Genomic DNA, 14,463 nt, shown 5'->3' on the forward strand with positions numbered 1-14,463 from the left:
CTCCAGCGGACAAAGTATTGCTGTACAAATTATGTCATGCATGAACAAGGCCATAAGGGATGGCTCCAATGAACTGGCAGCCACGTTCAGTGCAGGAGTACTTAAGATGTAAGTGCACTCAATGTGTTCATTGTCAAGACAAAGTTCACGATGAGGACTTCCAAATCTGTCTTGGCAGCAGTAAGGGAAGGCGACGGGATGGTCTCTCTCGACCTTCAGGATGCATACTTCCACATCCCGATTCATCCAAACTTTCAACAATATCTGAGGTTTGTGGACGGGAAAGTAGTGTACCAATTTCGAGCACTGTGCTTCGGCATCAGTCCTGCTCCTCTAGTTTTTACAAGGCTCATGCAAAATGTAGCAAGCTTTCTACATTTTTCAGGGATCAAAGCCTCCCTTTATTTTGACGACTGGCTAATCAGGGCGTCGTCATTAAATCGCTGTCTGGAGAACCTTCAATGGACATAGACCTAACAAAGGAGCAAGGTCTCATAGTGAACGTAGAGAAGTCGTAACTTACTCCATCCCAGACTATTCTTTATTTGGGGATGGAGATACAGTGTCGAATTTTTCGGGCCTTTTCGTCTCCCACAAGAATGGAACAGGCTCTGTTAAAAGTCCGTCGCTTGCAAGAGAAAAACAGTTGCTCTGTAAGAGTTTGAACGAGCCTCCTAGGAACTCTTTCTTCGCTGGAGCAGTTTACTTCTCTGGGGAGACTCAACCTTTGCCCTCTCCAATTTCACCTAAACCATTGGAACAAGGAGAAGGGCTTATAGAGTATCTCTTTCCCAATCTCCAACTCAGTCAAGACATGTCTAACTTGGTGGGACAGCAACGTCAGACTTCGAGAAGGTCTTTCGCTTGCGATCAAGAACCCAAACCATGTGTTGTATTCAGATGCATCGGATTTGGGTTGGGGAGCGCCACTGGACAGTCTGAAATGCTCGGGTCTTTGGCCCACGGATCAGAAGAAACTCCATTTAAGGCAAGAAACATCTCTTTTTTGACGAGATTCGTGCAAGGAGAAATGAATGTCTTAGCGGACTGCCTCAGCAGAAGAGGACAAGTCATCTCCATGGAGTGGATGTTGCACAAGACTGTGTGCGAGAAGCTATGGATGACATGGGGTCAACCCACCATAGATCTTTTTGTGACTTCACTTACAAAGAGGCTCTCGACTTACTGCTCTCCAGTTCCAGATCCAGAGGCAGCCCACATAGATGCTTTCCTGCTGGACTGGTCTCACCTAGACATCTATGCCTTCCCACCATTCAAGATCCTAGACAAGGTTCTTCAGAAGTTCGCCTCTCACGAAGGGACCAGGTTGATGTTGGTTGCTCCCCTCTGGCCTGCGAGAGAGTGGTTCACAGAGGTACTTCTATGGCTAGTAGACATTCCAAGAAGCCTACCGTTGCGGATTGATCTCCTGCGTCAGCCTCACGTAAAGAGATTTCATCAAAGTCTCCCCGCGCTTCGTCTAACTGCCTTCAGACTATCGAAAGACTCTCTAGGGCTCGAGGGTTTTCGAAGGAGGCAGCTAGAGCGATCGCGAGGGCTAGAAGATCATCTACCATCAGGATTTATCAATCTAAATGGGAGGTATTTAGAGACTGGTGAAAGTCCTCCTCTATTTCCTCTTCCAGTACCTCTGTAGCGCAGATTGCAGATTTTCTGCTTTATCTGAGAAACGGTCGCTCCCTTTCTGCGTCTACCATTAAAGGCTACAGAAGCATGTTAGCTTCTGTTTTCAGGCATAGAAATTTGGATCTATCTAATAACAAAGATCTTCAAGACCTTCTTAAGTCTTTCGAGTCTTCCAAGGAGCGTCATGTTTCTACTCCTGCTTGGAACTTGGACGTGGTCCTGCACTTCCTTATGTCAGACAGGTTTGAACCGTTAAATTCAGCCTCCCTGAAGGATCTTACCCTCAAGACTCTTTTCTTGGTGAGCTTGGCTTCTGCGAAAAGGGTTAGTGAGATACATGCTTTTAGCAAGAATATCGGCTTCTCCGCTAATAAAGCAGTATGTTCTCTTCAACTTGGTTTCTTGGCCAAAAATGAACTTCCGTCTCGTCCATGGCCTAAATCATTTGAACTTCCCAGTCTATCTGAGATTGTTGGGAATGAAGTTGAAAGAGTGCTGTGCCCCGTTAGAGCTCTTAGATTTTATTTATCTAGAACTAAACCGCTGCGAGGTTTTTTCAGAGGCTTTATGGTGCTCCGTTAAAAAGCCCTCTTTGCCTATGTCGAAGAATGCGTTGTCTTATTTTATTAGACTATTGATTACAGAGGCACACTCTCATTTAAGTGAGAAGGATCGTAATTTGCTTAAAGTTAAGGCTCATGAAGTTGGAGCGGTAGCAACTTCAGTAGCATTTAAACAAAATAGATCCCTTAGAAGTATTATGGACGGGACCTTTTGGAGAAGCAAGTAGGTGTTCGCTTCATATTACTTGAAAGATGTCCAGACTCTTTATGAGGACTGCTACACGTTGGGACCATTCGTAGCAGCGAGTGCAGTGGTGGGTGAAGGTTCTACCACTACATTCCCTTAATCCCAATATCCTTTTAATCTTCTCTTGAAATTTTTAATCTTGTTTTGGGTTGTACGGGAGACTAAGAAGTCTTTCGCAATCTTTTGATTTTGGCGGGTGGTAAAAATATTGTTTCTTGAGAGCGCCCAGATTAAGGGTATTGATGAGGTCCTGTTGTAAGGGTGTTCACCCTGATTATAACAGCTCCTAGAAGTCTTTCAGCATCCTGAGAGGATCGCTGGGCTTCGTGAGGATAGCGGACTAGTGAGGCAGAGTAATCATCAGAGTCAGCTTCCTTATCAGGTACCTATACTTAAGTTTGTTTTTTTGAATATTTGTCAAAAACTCTTGAGCATATACGCCTTTATTGTTTTAATACTGGTCTCTACCCACCACCATGGGTGTGAATCAGCTATATATATATTCACCGGCTAAGTTTAATATTTAAAAATGATATTTTCAATTTAAAATAAATTTTTGAATATACTTACCCGGTGAATATATATAATTAAAGGCCCTCCCTTCCTCCCCGATAGAGACCCTACGGACTGAGAAGAACTGAATTGGTTGAGAAGTATATGCGGTATCTAGCCGATAGTCGGCGCTGGTGGGCACACCCGGCAGCCTTCATGGCGATCGCTCGCGAGTTTTTGGAATCTGTCGACCGTCGGAGACGTAAGCTATATATATATTCACCGGGTAAGTATATTCAAAAATTTATTTTAAATTGAAAATATCATTTTTGCATAGTTTTCCCTAGTTCTCGTTTCTCTTTTGGGGTCAGTAGAACCTAGCCTCCTATCTAGGTTCGTTTTTCCCTTCTCCAGACGGTCTCTCAGTCCAGAAGGCCACTCCCACCTCCTAAAGTATAAATCTCCTAAGAAAGTAGTTTGAGGTAAGTACTCCGTGTTGGAACAAATCACAAATTTTAAGTAATTTGCATTTTTCCTAACAGTACTTACCTCGAACTACTTTCGGGTTATGGCCCAACCATCCTGCCCCGAGTGCCTTACAGGACTTATGAAACCTTATCTATCATAAACTTACTGACGACCGAGACCTGGCCGAGCACGCTCTCTGACCCCGGGTCGCCTCATGGCGCGTATTCATCCGCCAAAGGTACCCACTATAGAAAACGGAGTTAGGGGAAACTACACAAAATTCTGGTCGGTTGGGAGGAGATCCCAGATACTCCTAAGAAAGTAGTTCGAGGTAAGTACTGTTAGGAAAAATACAAATTACTTAAAATTTGTGATTTTTTAATATACTTACCTGTTAGTTACATATATAACAGGGCCCTCCCTCCTCCCCTCTGAAAACAGAGGCATGGAATTTCTGAGGAATATTGGGAATGGTTCTAGTAACCTATGAGAGATGGCGCTCATATATGACCACCTACTGTCATGGCGGCGATTGCCGCGAAATTTAAATTTCTGCTGTGCGCGCGGCGAAGCGCGGGATTTAAGCTATATATATGTAACTACCAGGTAAGTATATTTAAAAATTAATTTTATAATAAAAATAACATTTGCATTCTTTCAGAGAGATGTTTTGTCAGGGTGGGGGTCTTACGTCTCCATGGGAACCAAGATCTAGGAGTCCAGAGTCTCAGAGTCATGGTTACGACAGTGGTTCTCAGGAAGAACGTTACTGTCGTTGAGAGTTGGAGATGGCTTCTTGCTGATAGTGCCTTCTTCTGTGAGGTGATAGGCAGTCTGCTGGTCAGTGTTGGTGACCATAGGCCTGTGTGAAGTTTCCTCCTATTTTTACTAAACATTGAACCAATAAGACAGGTTCCCTTTAGGATTCAGAGTTACCAACTACTGTATGGCTTTTCCCTCCACTTATGTTATTCTGAGGAGTGGTTAGGCATTTGTTACTGTATTACCGCTCTGTTTGATACCTTTGAGGATTTAGTAACAGGTCTATCCAGGAGACTGATCAGCTCCTAATGCACTCCTTCCTCTTGGTTGTTGAGCGCTTGAAGGCTTCCTTCTTGTCTCTTTCACTTGGCACAGTGCCTTGATGAATCAGATGACAGGTAGTCTGTGGTTGGTGTTGGCGACTTGAGTCATGGGTGGCATTCCTTCTTGTCTGCTAACACTGAGAACAATGGTTTGATCCAAGGATTCATTCAACTGAAATGAGATGTCCCCTTCTTGTGCTCTTTTTCTCTTGGTGACAACGCCTTATTTTGTCTGGCGTCAAATTAGTTTGAGACTTGTGCTGACAACTTTGAGTTTTGACCAGGCTCTTTCATTGTCAAGCAAATCGCTTTCTGCTGACTCCTGGCGTCACTTTGTGACAGCTTCTCCGGGATTTAGGTAGCAGATGTTTTCGGTCTGTTTTAGCGATCTTGGTTGTCATTTTGCATAACTTCACATCGCTTAACAGTGCGAGATTCGACCAGTCTAGTCATTCACATAAGTTGCCATCTACCTACCTTCCCCCTCTTTTTGACAAAGCATCTTCTGAGAGGTGGTAGGTAGTCTGCTGTTCGGTGTTTGCTACCCTGGTCTGTGTGAAATTCCCCCGTTCACCTAACATTGTATCAGCGAGACTGATGGTACTGTACTGTATCTCTTTCGTAGACAAAGTTGCCAACCAAGCCTTTCTCCCCTTTCAAGTCATTCTCAGGAGTGTTTCAGCATTCGGTAGAGTTTTCTGGTCGGTGCCTTTGAGGATTTAGTAACAGGGGTGTCCTGGGAACCATTCTGACTGTAACTCTGTTTGTGCACTTTTAACTTTTTAGCCGACGGGCAGAAGGAGGTATGTGAGGATTTCCCCTGATAAGACGTTTAGGTTTCCTTTATTTTATTTCCCTTCTCGATTGGAGCCTTTGCTGCGACAAAGGACTTCTCTTGATGCCAGACTTGAGATTGGCTGTTGACTGCTTGTCTTCGGTGTTCTGTGGATTTACAAAGAAGATTTTTCGTTTTTCCCTACGACCCAAATTTTCCGTTATAGCCTCCTTAAGTCTTTTGCCCTCTTCAAGCTCATTACGAGATTTTCTTCGTCTCGAGTAGTCTTAACCAGTGTTTATTTATTTTATGTTGCCTGCCTCTGGTTCTTATTCTTTTGTGAGGAAAAGGTAGCTGGCGAGAAGGGGTCTTCGTTTGTCACGGGAGTCTCATTTACTTTCCAACAGCCATCGTTTGGCACTTCTCTGAAGGTGTTGTCTTCTGACCTCCCTTTAGCGATGAGTAGTCCATTTTCTCTCTATACTGATATGATGCTGTAGGCCGGGACGTTTTTTGGAGAGGCTGTTGAATGGCAGTCTGTCCTCTCAAGTGATTGTTCAGCTGATCCCTGTCTGAATTGACCTTCAATTTTCCCTGGCTTTTATGTTTGGAGTCACTTTGCATCAGCCAAGAATTGTTTAGGGTCAGTATTTTTTCTCTAGAATTAATCTTTGTTGTTACCTCCTATTCTAAAAGGGAAATTATTCCAGTTCTCTCCTCCTTGTCAATTGGGATAAACGGGCTAGGTAGATTATCCTAAGGTAATGTTTGTTGATATGAAATTTTCATTCTGAAATCAATATTAGTAATAGTTACCTGGATGATTTAGCTAGTCCCACCCAGCCTTCCCACTTCTGGTATTACGCAAGAGAGTTGTATGAACTCTCGTTCCAGCTGTCAGTGTTACCATCGACGGGACAGAATAAAAGGTACCAGGGTTGCCAATGTGGTAAAATTTTAGGTTGGTTAATGGGATTCAGGTCTAGATAAGTTATCCGGGTATGGTATTAATATTAGTTTTAGAGTGAAAATTCAATTTTGCTCATAATTTTTAAAATGATTCATTTTTATATTGAACGTACAAATATAAGTGAAAATAAAGTTATATAATTTTTTTCAGATTTTGATTTCATTATAAATTGGAAAGAAATTCATAGGTAGTAGCTTCATGATAGCAGGACCCTTTGACTTTCAACACAAGAGTACACCAGATCTACATTTGAAAGCATCCTCTGTGTAATGGAAACTAGCTGTGAAAACTCATGTCAAGTTTGCAGCCACGCTGCTTTCAAGTATAAGTGTCCATCCTGTTCCGTGAAATAGTAAGTACTATGATTTTTTCAATATTAATCTTACCCGATGATCATGTAGCTGATCATGTAGCTGTCAACTCCGTTGCCCGACAGAAATCTACGGTCGGGATACGCCAGCGATCGCTATCCAGGTAGGGGTGTACACAACAGCGCCATCTGTGAGTAGGTACTCAAGTACTTCTTGTCAACAAGAACTCAATTTTTCCTCTGTCGTGCCGCCGGCAAGACCTACTTGGATACGCTGTTAATTCTGGAGCTGTTGTTCACGTTTTGGTGATGTATTCACTCTAGAGTTTAGCCTTCGCTATTCAGGAAGCTTTATCATTAGCTTAGCAAGCTTTTGGAATTAATTTGGATTAATTGTTAACGAACTTTGCTAGATTTTGGAATTCCCCCTTGACTACTTCTACAATTCAAGATGTCTGACCAGTCGCAAGTCCCTAAGTACAGGCAGTGTAGCGTTAGGACTTGTTCTAGGCGTCTTCCGAAGGCCTCTTTAGATCCTCACACCGTTTGTTCCAATTGTAGGGGTAAATCCTGTCAATTGGAAGATCGATGTGAGGAATGCGCTGGGCTTTCGGAATTCGATTTTAACGAATTCCTTAAAAATGCACGTAGGTTAGAGAAGGAGAGAATCAGGAGGAGTTCTTCTCGCTCTGTGGATTTTTCCTCTCCCCATGCCCCTCAACCTTTTCCTTCCCCTGTAGTGGTGACTCCCGACCCTGCTACTAGTGCTCAGCCATCCATGGCGGATATGATGCGTGCCATTCAGGCTCTCGGTGACAGAGTGGAGTCATTGGCTAATGACCGTAATCAGCTTTTGGCAGATGTCAAAGAGCTGAAAGCGAAAAGTGCAGTGGGAAGTGTTATCAGTGCTAGTGATGTGCAAAGTGTCAGTGTCAGTGTTGCGCATGAGGGTACATCTGTGCGTGCCAGTCGTCCTCCCAGTCCGGGACCTCTTGCAAGCTCCCAAGCCCAGGGGAGAAGCAATGTCGAAGGACCAAAGGGTTTGGCAGGCCTTGATCGGCGCACGGATGTATCCTCAGTGGTTGCGGACGTATCTGTCAGAGATCGTCCCATCCACAAACAGACGAATGAGCCCTACCATTCCTCGTCTGTGGAAGAAGTTTCCAGGAGGAAACGATGGACCAAGATTTCACGACCGCTCAAGCGTAAGGTCCCTTCCGAGCGAGTCCAACGGCCCAGGTGTAGCCACTGGGTCAGTTCGGACTCGCCGCAGTCTTCCGATGACTGCACACCTCCCAAGAGGGGTAGAGTGGTTCCACAACAGGCTACTGCTCCGTCTGTTGCTGCTCCAACCACGGTAGACCCTAAGTGGTCCATGCTGCAGACTATGCAGTCTCAGCTTGCTGCGTTCATGCAGGAGTATCATGCTGAGAAGGTTGACACTGCACCTGTTAACCTACAACCCGCAGAGGTTGTGCGCTCAGCAGATACTGCGACTGCCTGCTCCCACACTCCACCTGTGAGAGCTCCACCACCGATGCGCAGTCCACCCTGCCAGACGCATGTTCTTGCTGCACCATCAGTTGGCATGCGTGAGCTCCCGCATCAACAGTGGGAAGGTGCTGTAGAGCTGCCGGGTTCTGACTCTTTGCGGCATGCTCCGCAACCCATGCGGCATGCTCCGCATACCATACAGCATGCTCCGCATACCATACAGCATGCTCCGCAACCCACCGCAACCCCTCCCACGCACCAGCACTCTGCTTTTGTTGTTGCCAGCTCGCAGACTGACCAGCAGCGGCTTGATGTTGGATCCGCAGCAGCTACGCATGCACCCGTACTGCCGGATTCAGCCGTTCAGCTTTCTGCTATGCCTTTGCCACTTCCTACTCAGCTTTCGGATGATGGAGTATCAGATGACGAAGCTGCACATTTGGATGAACCGCACTCCGATTTTGAAGGGCCCAAGTCTACGCCTCCCTCCTTAGACTTTCGTAAAGTCCTTGCCTTGTTCAGGGACTTGTATCCTGAGCAGTTTGTGTCTGCAACCCCTCGCTCTCCTCCCTCCGAGTTTGCTCTGGGCATGCAGTCTGCTGCTCCTGCCTTCACCAAGCTTGTTCTCGCACGCTCATCCAAGAGAGCTTTGAGGGTTATGAGAGAGTGGTTGCAGTCCAAGAAGCAACTGGGAAAGACTGCTTTCATCTTTCCTCCTACCAAGCTTGCTTCTAAGTCAAGCGTCTGGTATGCCACGGGAGAGGAACCCGGCTTGGGAGTTCCTGCCTCTGCCCAGGGCGACTTCTCAAGTCTGGTTGACTCTCCCCGCAGGTTGGCTGAGACGATCGAAGATCTGCTGGTCCTTTTCTGATATGGATCATCTGTTGAAGGGAGTCTTTCGTGCCTTCGAGATCTTCAACTTCCTCGATTGGTGTTTGGGAGCTTTAAGCAGAAAGACTTCCCCTTCGGATAAGGACTCTGCCATGCTGATCATGTCTAGCATGGACAAAGCCATAAGGGATGGGTCTGGTGAGCTTGCGGCTTCGTACGTGTCGGGAGTGCTTAAGAAGAGAGAACATCTTTGCTCCTTCTTATCGGCTGGTATCACCCCTTGTCAGAAGTCAGAGTTGTTGTTTGCTCCTCTCTCCAAGTGTCTGTTTCCGGAGGAGTTGATTAAGGGGATGGCTGCCTCTCTTATCCAGAAGGATACCCATGATCTGATGGCATCTTCTGCACGTAAGGCTAAAACCTTACCTTCCGTGCCTAGACCCTTCCGCCCTGCAGCAGTAGACACACCTGCAACTAGGTTCATCCCGCCCTTTCGTGGCAGAACCTCCAGCAGAGGAGGTACCCGTGCCGACAGTCACCGTGGCAAATCCAAGAAGGGTTCCAAGTCCGCAAAAGGCAAGTTCTGACTGCCTTCCTCTCCAGACAGCAGTGGGAGCCAGACTCAAGACCTTCTGGCAAGCTTGGGAGAGCAGAGGTGCAGACGCTCAGTCTGTGAAGTGGCTAAGGGAGGGATACAGAATTCCGTTCTGCCGCAGTCCCCCTCTAGCTACATCTCCCTTCAACCTCTCTCCCAACTACAAGGAGAAGGACAAGAGGCTAGCGTTGCAACAAGAGGTGTCGCTCTTGCTACAAAAGGAAGCGGTAGTCATAGTCCGGGACCATCAATCCCCGGGCTTCTACAACCGTCTCTTCCTGGTAGCCAAGAAGACAGGAGGTTGGAGACCGGTGCTGGACGTCAGTGCTCTCAATGCTTTTGTCACCAAGCAGACGTTCACGATGGAGACGACGAAGTCGGTCCTAGCAGCGGTCAGGCAGGAGGACTGGATGGTCTCGTTAGACTGAAAGACGCGTACTTTCACGTCCCCATCCATCCAGACTCCCAACCTTTCCTAAGGTTCGTCTTTGGAAAGGTTGTGTTCCAGTTCCAAGCCCTGTGCTTTGGCCTAAGCACGGCACCTCTTGTGTTTACCAGACTGATGAGGAATATTGCGAAATTCCTTCACTTGGCAGACATCAGAGCCTCCCTCTATTTGGACGACTGGCTTTTAAGAGCTCCAACAAGTCGTCGCTGTCTGGAGAATCTCAGATGGACTATGGATCTGACCAAGGAATTGGGCCTCCTGGTCAATGTAGAGAAGTCCCAGCTCGTCCCATCCCAGACCATTGTCTATCTAGGTATGGAGATTCAGAGTCGAGCTTTTCGGGCTTTTACGTCGGCCCCAAGGATCAATCAAGCCCTAGAATGCATCCAGAGCATGCTGAGAAGGAACCGATGTTCAGTCAGGCAGTGGATGAGTCTAACAGGGACACTTTCATCGCTGGCCCAGTTCATCGAGTTAGGGAGACTCCACCTCCGCCCCCTTCAGTATCATCTAGCTGCTCACTGGATAAAGGACATGACGCTAGAGGCGGTCTCAGTGCCTGTTTCCGAAGAGATGAGGTCTACTCTAACGTGGTGGAAGAACAGCATTCTTCTCAAGGAAGGCCTACCATTGGCTGTTCAGACCCCCGACCACCATCTCTTCTCAGACGCATCGGACACGGGCTGGGGTGCGACACTGGACGGACAGGAATGCTCGGGAACATGGAATCAAGAGCAAAGGACACTTCACATCAATTGCAAGGAGTTGTTGGCGGTTCATCTGGCCTTGATAAACTTCAAGTCCCTCCAGCTAAACAAGGTGGTGGAGGTGAACTCCGACAACACCACAGCCTTGGCTTACATCTCCAAGCAGGGAGGGATTCATTCGAGGAAGTTGTTCGAGATCGCAAGGGACCTCCTCATTTGGTCAAAAGATCGAAAGCTTTCGCTGGTAACGAGGTTCATTCAGGGCGATATGAATGTCATGGCAGATCGCCTCAGCCGGAAGGGTCAGGTCATCCCCACAGAGTGGACCCTTCACAAGAATGTTTGCAGCAGACTATGGGCCCTGTGGGGTCAGCCCACCATAGATCTATTCGCTACCTCGATGACCAAGAGGCTCCCGATGTATTGTTCTCCGATTCCAGACCCAGCAGCAGTTCACGTGGATGCCTTTCTGCTGGATTGGTCCCATCTCGACCTGTATGCGTTCCCGCCGTTCAAGATTGTCAACAGGGTACTTCAGAAGTTCGCCTCTCACAAAGGGACACGGCTGACGTTGGTTGCTCCCCTCTGGCCCTCGAGAGAATGGTTCACCGAGGTACTGCAATGGCTAGTCGACGTTCCCAGGACTCTTCCTCTAAGAGTGGACCTTCTGCGTCAACCTCACGTAAAGAAGGTACACCCAAACCTCCACGCTCTTCGTCTGACTGCCTTCAGACTATCGAAAGACTCTCAAGAGCTAGAGGCTTTTCGAAGGAGGCAGCCAGAGCGATTGCCAGAGCAAGGAGGACATCCACTCTCAGAGTCTATCAGTCTAAATGGGAAGTCTTCCGAAGCTGGTGCAAGGCCAATGCAGTTTCCTCAACCAGTACCACTGTAACCCAGATTGCTGACTTCCTGTTACATCTAAGGAACGTAAGATCCCTATCAGCTCCTACGATCAAGGGTTACAGAAGTATGTTGGCAGCGGTATTCCGCCACAGAGGCTTGGATCTTTCCACCAACAAAGATCTACAGGATCTCCTTAGGTCTTTTGAGACCTCAAAGGAACGTCGGTTGTCCACACCAGGCTGGAATCTAGACGTGGTTTTAAGGTTCCTAATGTCATCAAGATTTGAACCGCTCCAGTCAGCCTCTTTTAAGGACCTCACATTAAAAACTCTTTTCCTCGTGTGCTTAGCAACAGCTAAAAGAGTCAGTGAGATCCACGCCTTCAGCAGGAACATAGGTTTTACATCTGAAACGGCTACATGTTCCTTGCAGCTCGGTTTTTTGGCTAAAAACGAGCTTCCTTCCCGTCCTTGGCCTAAGTCGTTCGAGATCCCAAGCCTGTCCAACTTGGTGGGGAACGAACTAGAGAGAGTACTTTGCCCAGTAAGAGCTCTTAGGTACTATTTAAGAAGGTCAAAGCCATTACGAGGACAATCAGAAGCTTTATGGTGTGCTATCAAGAAGCCTACTCTTCCGATGTCTAAGAACGCAGTTTCTTACTACATCAGGCTTCTGATTAGAGAGGCACATTCTCATCTGAAGGAAGAAGACCTTGCTTTGCTGAAGGTAAGGACACATGAAGTGAGAGCTGTTGCTACTTCAGTGGCCTTCAAACAGAACTGTTCTCTGCAGAGTGTTATGGATGCAACCTATTGGAGAAGCAAGTCAGTGTTCGCATCATTCTATCTCAAAGATGTCCAGTCTCTTTACGAGAACTGCTACACCCTGGGACCATTCGTAGCAGCGAGTGCAGTAGTAGGTGAGGGCTCAGCCACTACATTCCCATAATCCCATAACCTTTTTAATCGTTCTCTTGAATACTTTTTATTGTTGTTTTTTGGGTTGTACGGAAGGCTAAGAAGCCTTCCGCATCCTGGTTGATTTGGCGGGTGGTCAAATTCTTTCTTGAGAAGCGCCTAGGTTAGAGGTTGTGATGAGGTCCTTTAGTATGGGTTGCAGCCCTTTATACTTCAGCACCTAGGAGTCGTTCAGCATCCTAAGAGGACCGCTAGGCTCAGTAAGGAAGACGTACTTAAAAAAGGCAGAGTAATAGTTCAAGTCGACTTCCTTACCAGGTACTTATTTATTTTATATTTGTTATTTTGAATAACTGATAAAATGAAATACGGGATACTTAGCTTCTTTTGTTAACATGTATACTGGTCTCCACCCACCACCCTGGGTGTGAATCAGCTACATGATCATCGGGTAAGATTAATATTGAAAAATGTTATTTTTCAATATTAATCTTACCCGATGATCATGTAGCTGTCAACTCCGTTGCCCGACAGAAATCTACGGTCGGGATACGCCAGCGATCGCTATCCAGGTGGGGGTGTACTCTACAGCGCCATCTGTGGTCAGGTACTCAAGTACTTCTTGTCAACAAGAACTCAATTTTTCCTCTGTCGTGCCGCCGGCAAGACCTACTTGGATACGCTGTTGATTTTGGAGTCTTTTGTTCACGATTTGGTGATGTATTTGCTCTAAAGTTTAGCCTTCGCTGTTCAGGAAGCTTTATCCTTAGCTTAGCAAGCTTTTGGAATTAATTTGACTTATTGGTTAACGAACTTTGCTTAATTTTGGAATTCCCCCTTGACTACTTCTAAATCAAGATGTCTGACCATTCCCAAGTTCCTAAATACAGGCAGTGTAGTGTTAGGACTTGTACTAGGCGTCTTCCGAAGGCCTCTATAGATCCTCACACCGTATGTTCCAATTGTAGGGGTAAATCCTGTCAATTGGAAGATCGATGTGGGGAATGTGCTGGGCTTTCGGAATTCGATTTTAACGAATTCCTTAGATATGCACGTAGGTTAGAGAAGGAGAGAGATAGGAGGAGTTCTTCTCGCTCTGTGGATTTTTCCTCTCCCCATGCCCCTCAACCTTTTCCTTCCCCTGTGGTGGTGACTCCCGAACCTGCTACGAGTGCTCAGCCTGCAATGGCTGATATGTTGCGTGCCATTCAGGCTCTCGGTGAGAAGGTGGAATCGTTGGTTAGTGACCGCAATCAGCTCTTGGCAGATGTCAGAGAGCTGAAAGCGAAGAGTGCAGTGGGAAGTGTTAGTGCTAGTGATGTGCATAGTGTCAGTGTCAGTGTTGCGCATGAGGGTACATCTGTGCGTGCCAGTCGTCCTCCCAGTCCGGGACCTCTTGCAAGCTCCCAAGCCCAGGGGAGAAGCAATGTCGAAGGACCAAAGGGTTCAGCAGGCCTTGATCGGCGCACGGATGTATCCTCAGTGGTTGCGGACGTATCTGTTAAGGATCGTCCCATCCACATACAGACGAATGAGCCCTTACATTCCTCGTCTGTGGAAGAAGTTTCCAGGAGGAAACGGTGGACCAAGGTCTCACGACCGCTCAAACGTAAGGTCCCTTCCGAGCTAGTCCAACGGCCCAGGTGTAGCCACTGGGTCAGTTCGGACTCGCCACAGTCATCTGATGACTGCACACCTCCCAAGAGAGGTAGAGTGGTCCCTCAACAGGCTACTGCTCCGTCTGTTGTTGCTCCAACCACAGTAAACCCTAAGTGGTCCATGCTGCAGACTATGCAGTCTCAGCTTGCGGCATTCATGCAGGAGTATCATGCCGAGAAGGTTAACACCTCTCCTGTTAACCTACAACCCGCAGAGGTTGTGCGCTCAGCAGATACTGCGGCTGCCTGCTCCCACACCCCACCTGTGAGAGCTCCTCCACCGATGCGCAGTCCTCCCTGCCAGACGCATGTTCTTGCTGCACCATCTGCTAACATGCGTGAGCTGCCGCTTCAGGAGTTGCCGGGTTCCAGCACTATGCGGCATTCTCCTCAGCCCATGCAGCATGCTCTGC

General features: G+C 47.1%; 1 protein-coding gene across 2 annotated transcripts in view; it reads left to right on the plus strand.

The window, feature by feature from the left end:
- The window catches only part of LOC137650065 (zinc finger HIT domain-containing protein 3), a 174,771-nt gene that overhangs the window by 36,769 nt on the left and 123,539 nt on the right, over positions 1 to 14,463 (plus strand). The window contains exon 2 of one of the 2 annotated variants that reach the window (XM_068383114.1): positions 6,398 to 6,599. In XM_068383114.1, the coding sequence (XP_068239215.1) occupies positions 6,517 to 6,599 (83 nt within the window). In that variant the 5' untranslated portion in view covers positions 6,398 to 6,516. Of the gene's footprint in view, positions 1 to 6,397; positions 6,600 to 14,463 lie in introns of those variants that run through there. The other variant, XM_068383113.1, reaches the window with a different exon arrangement.

The sequence above is a fragment of the Palaemon carinicauda genome, chromosome 11 (assembly GCF_036898095.1).
Source record: "Palaemon carinicauda isolate YSFRI2023 chromosome 11, ASM3689809v2, whole genome shotgun sequence".
NCBI classification, from domain to species: Eukaryota; Metazoa; Arthropoda; class Malacostraca; order Decapoda; family Palaemonidae; genus Palaemon; species Palaemon carinicauda.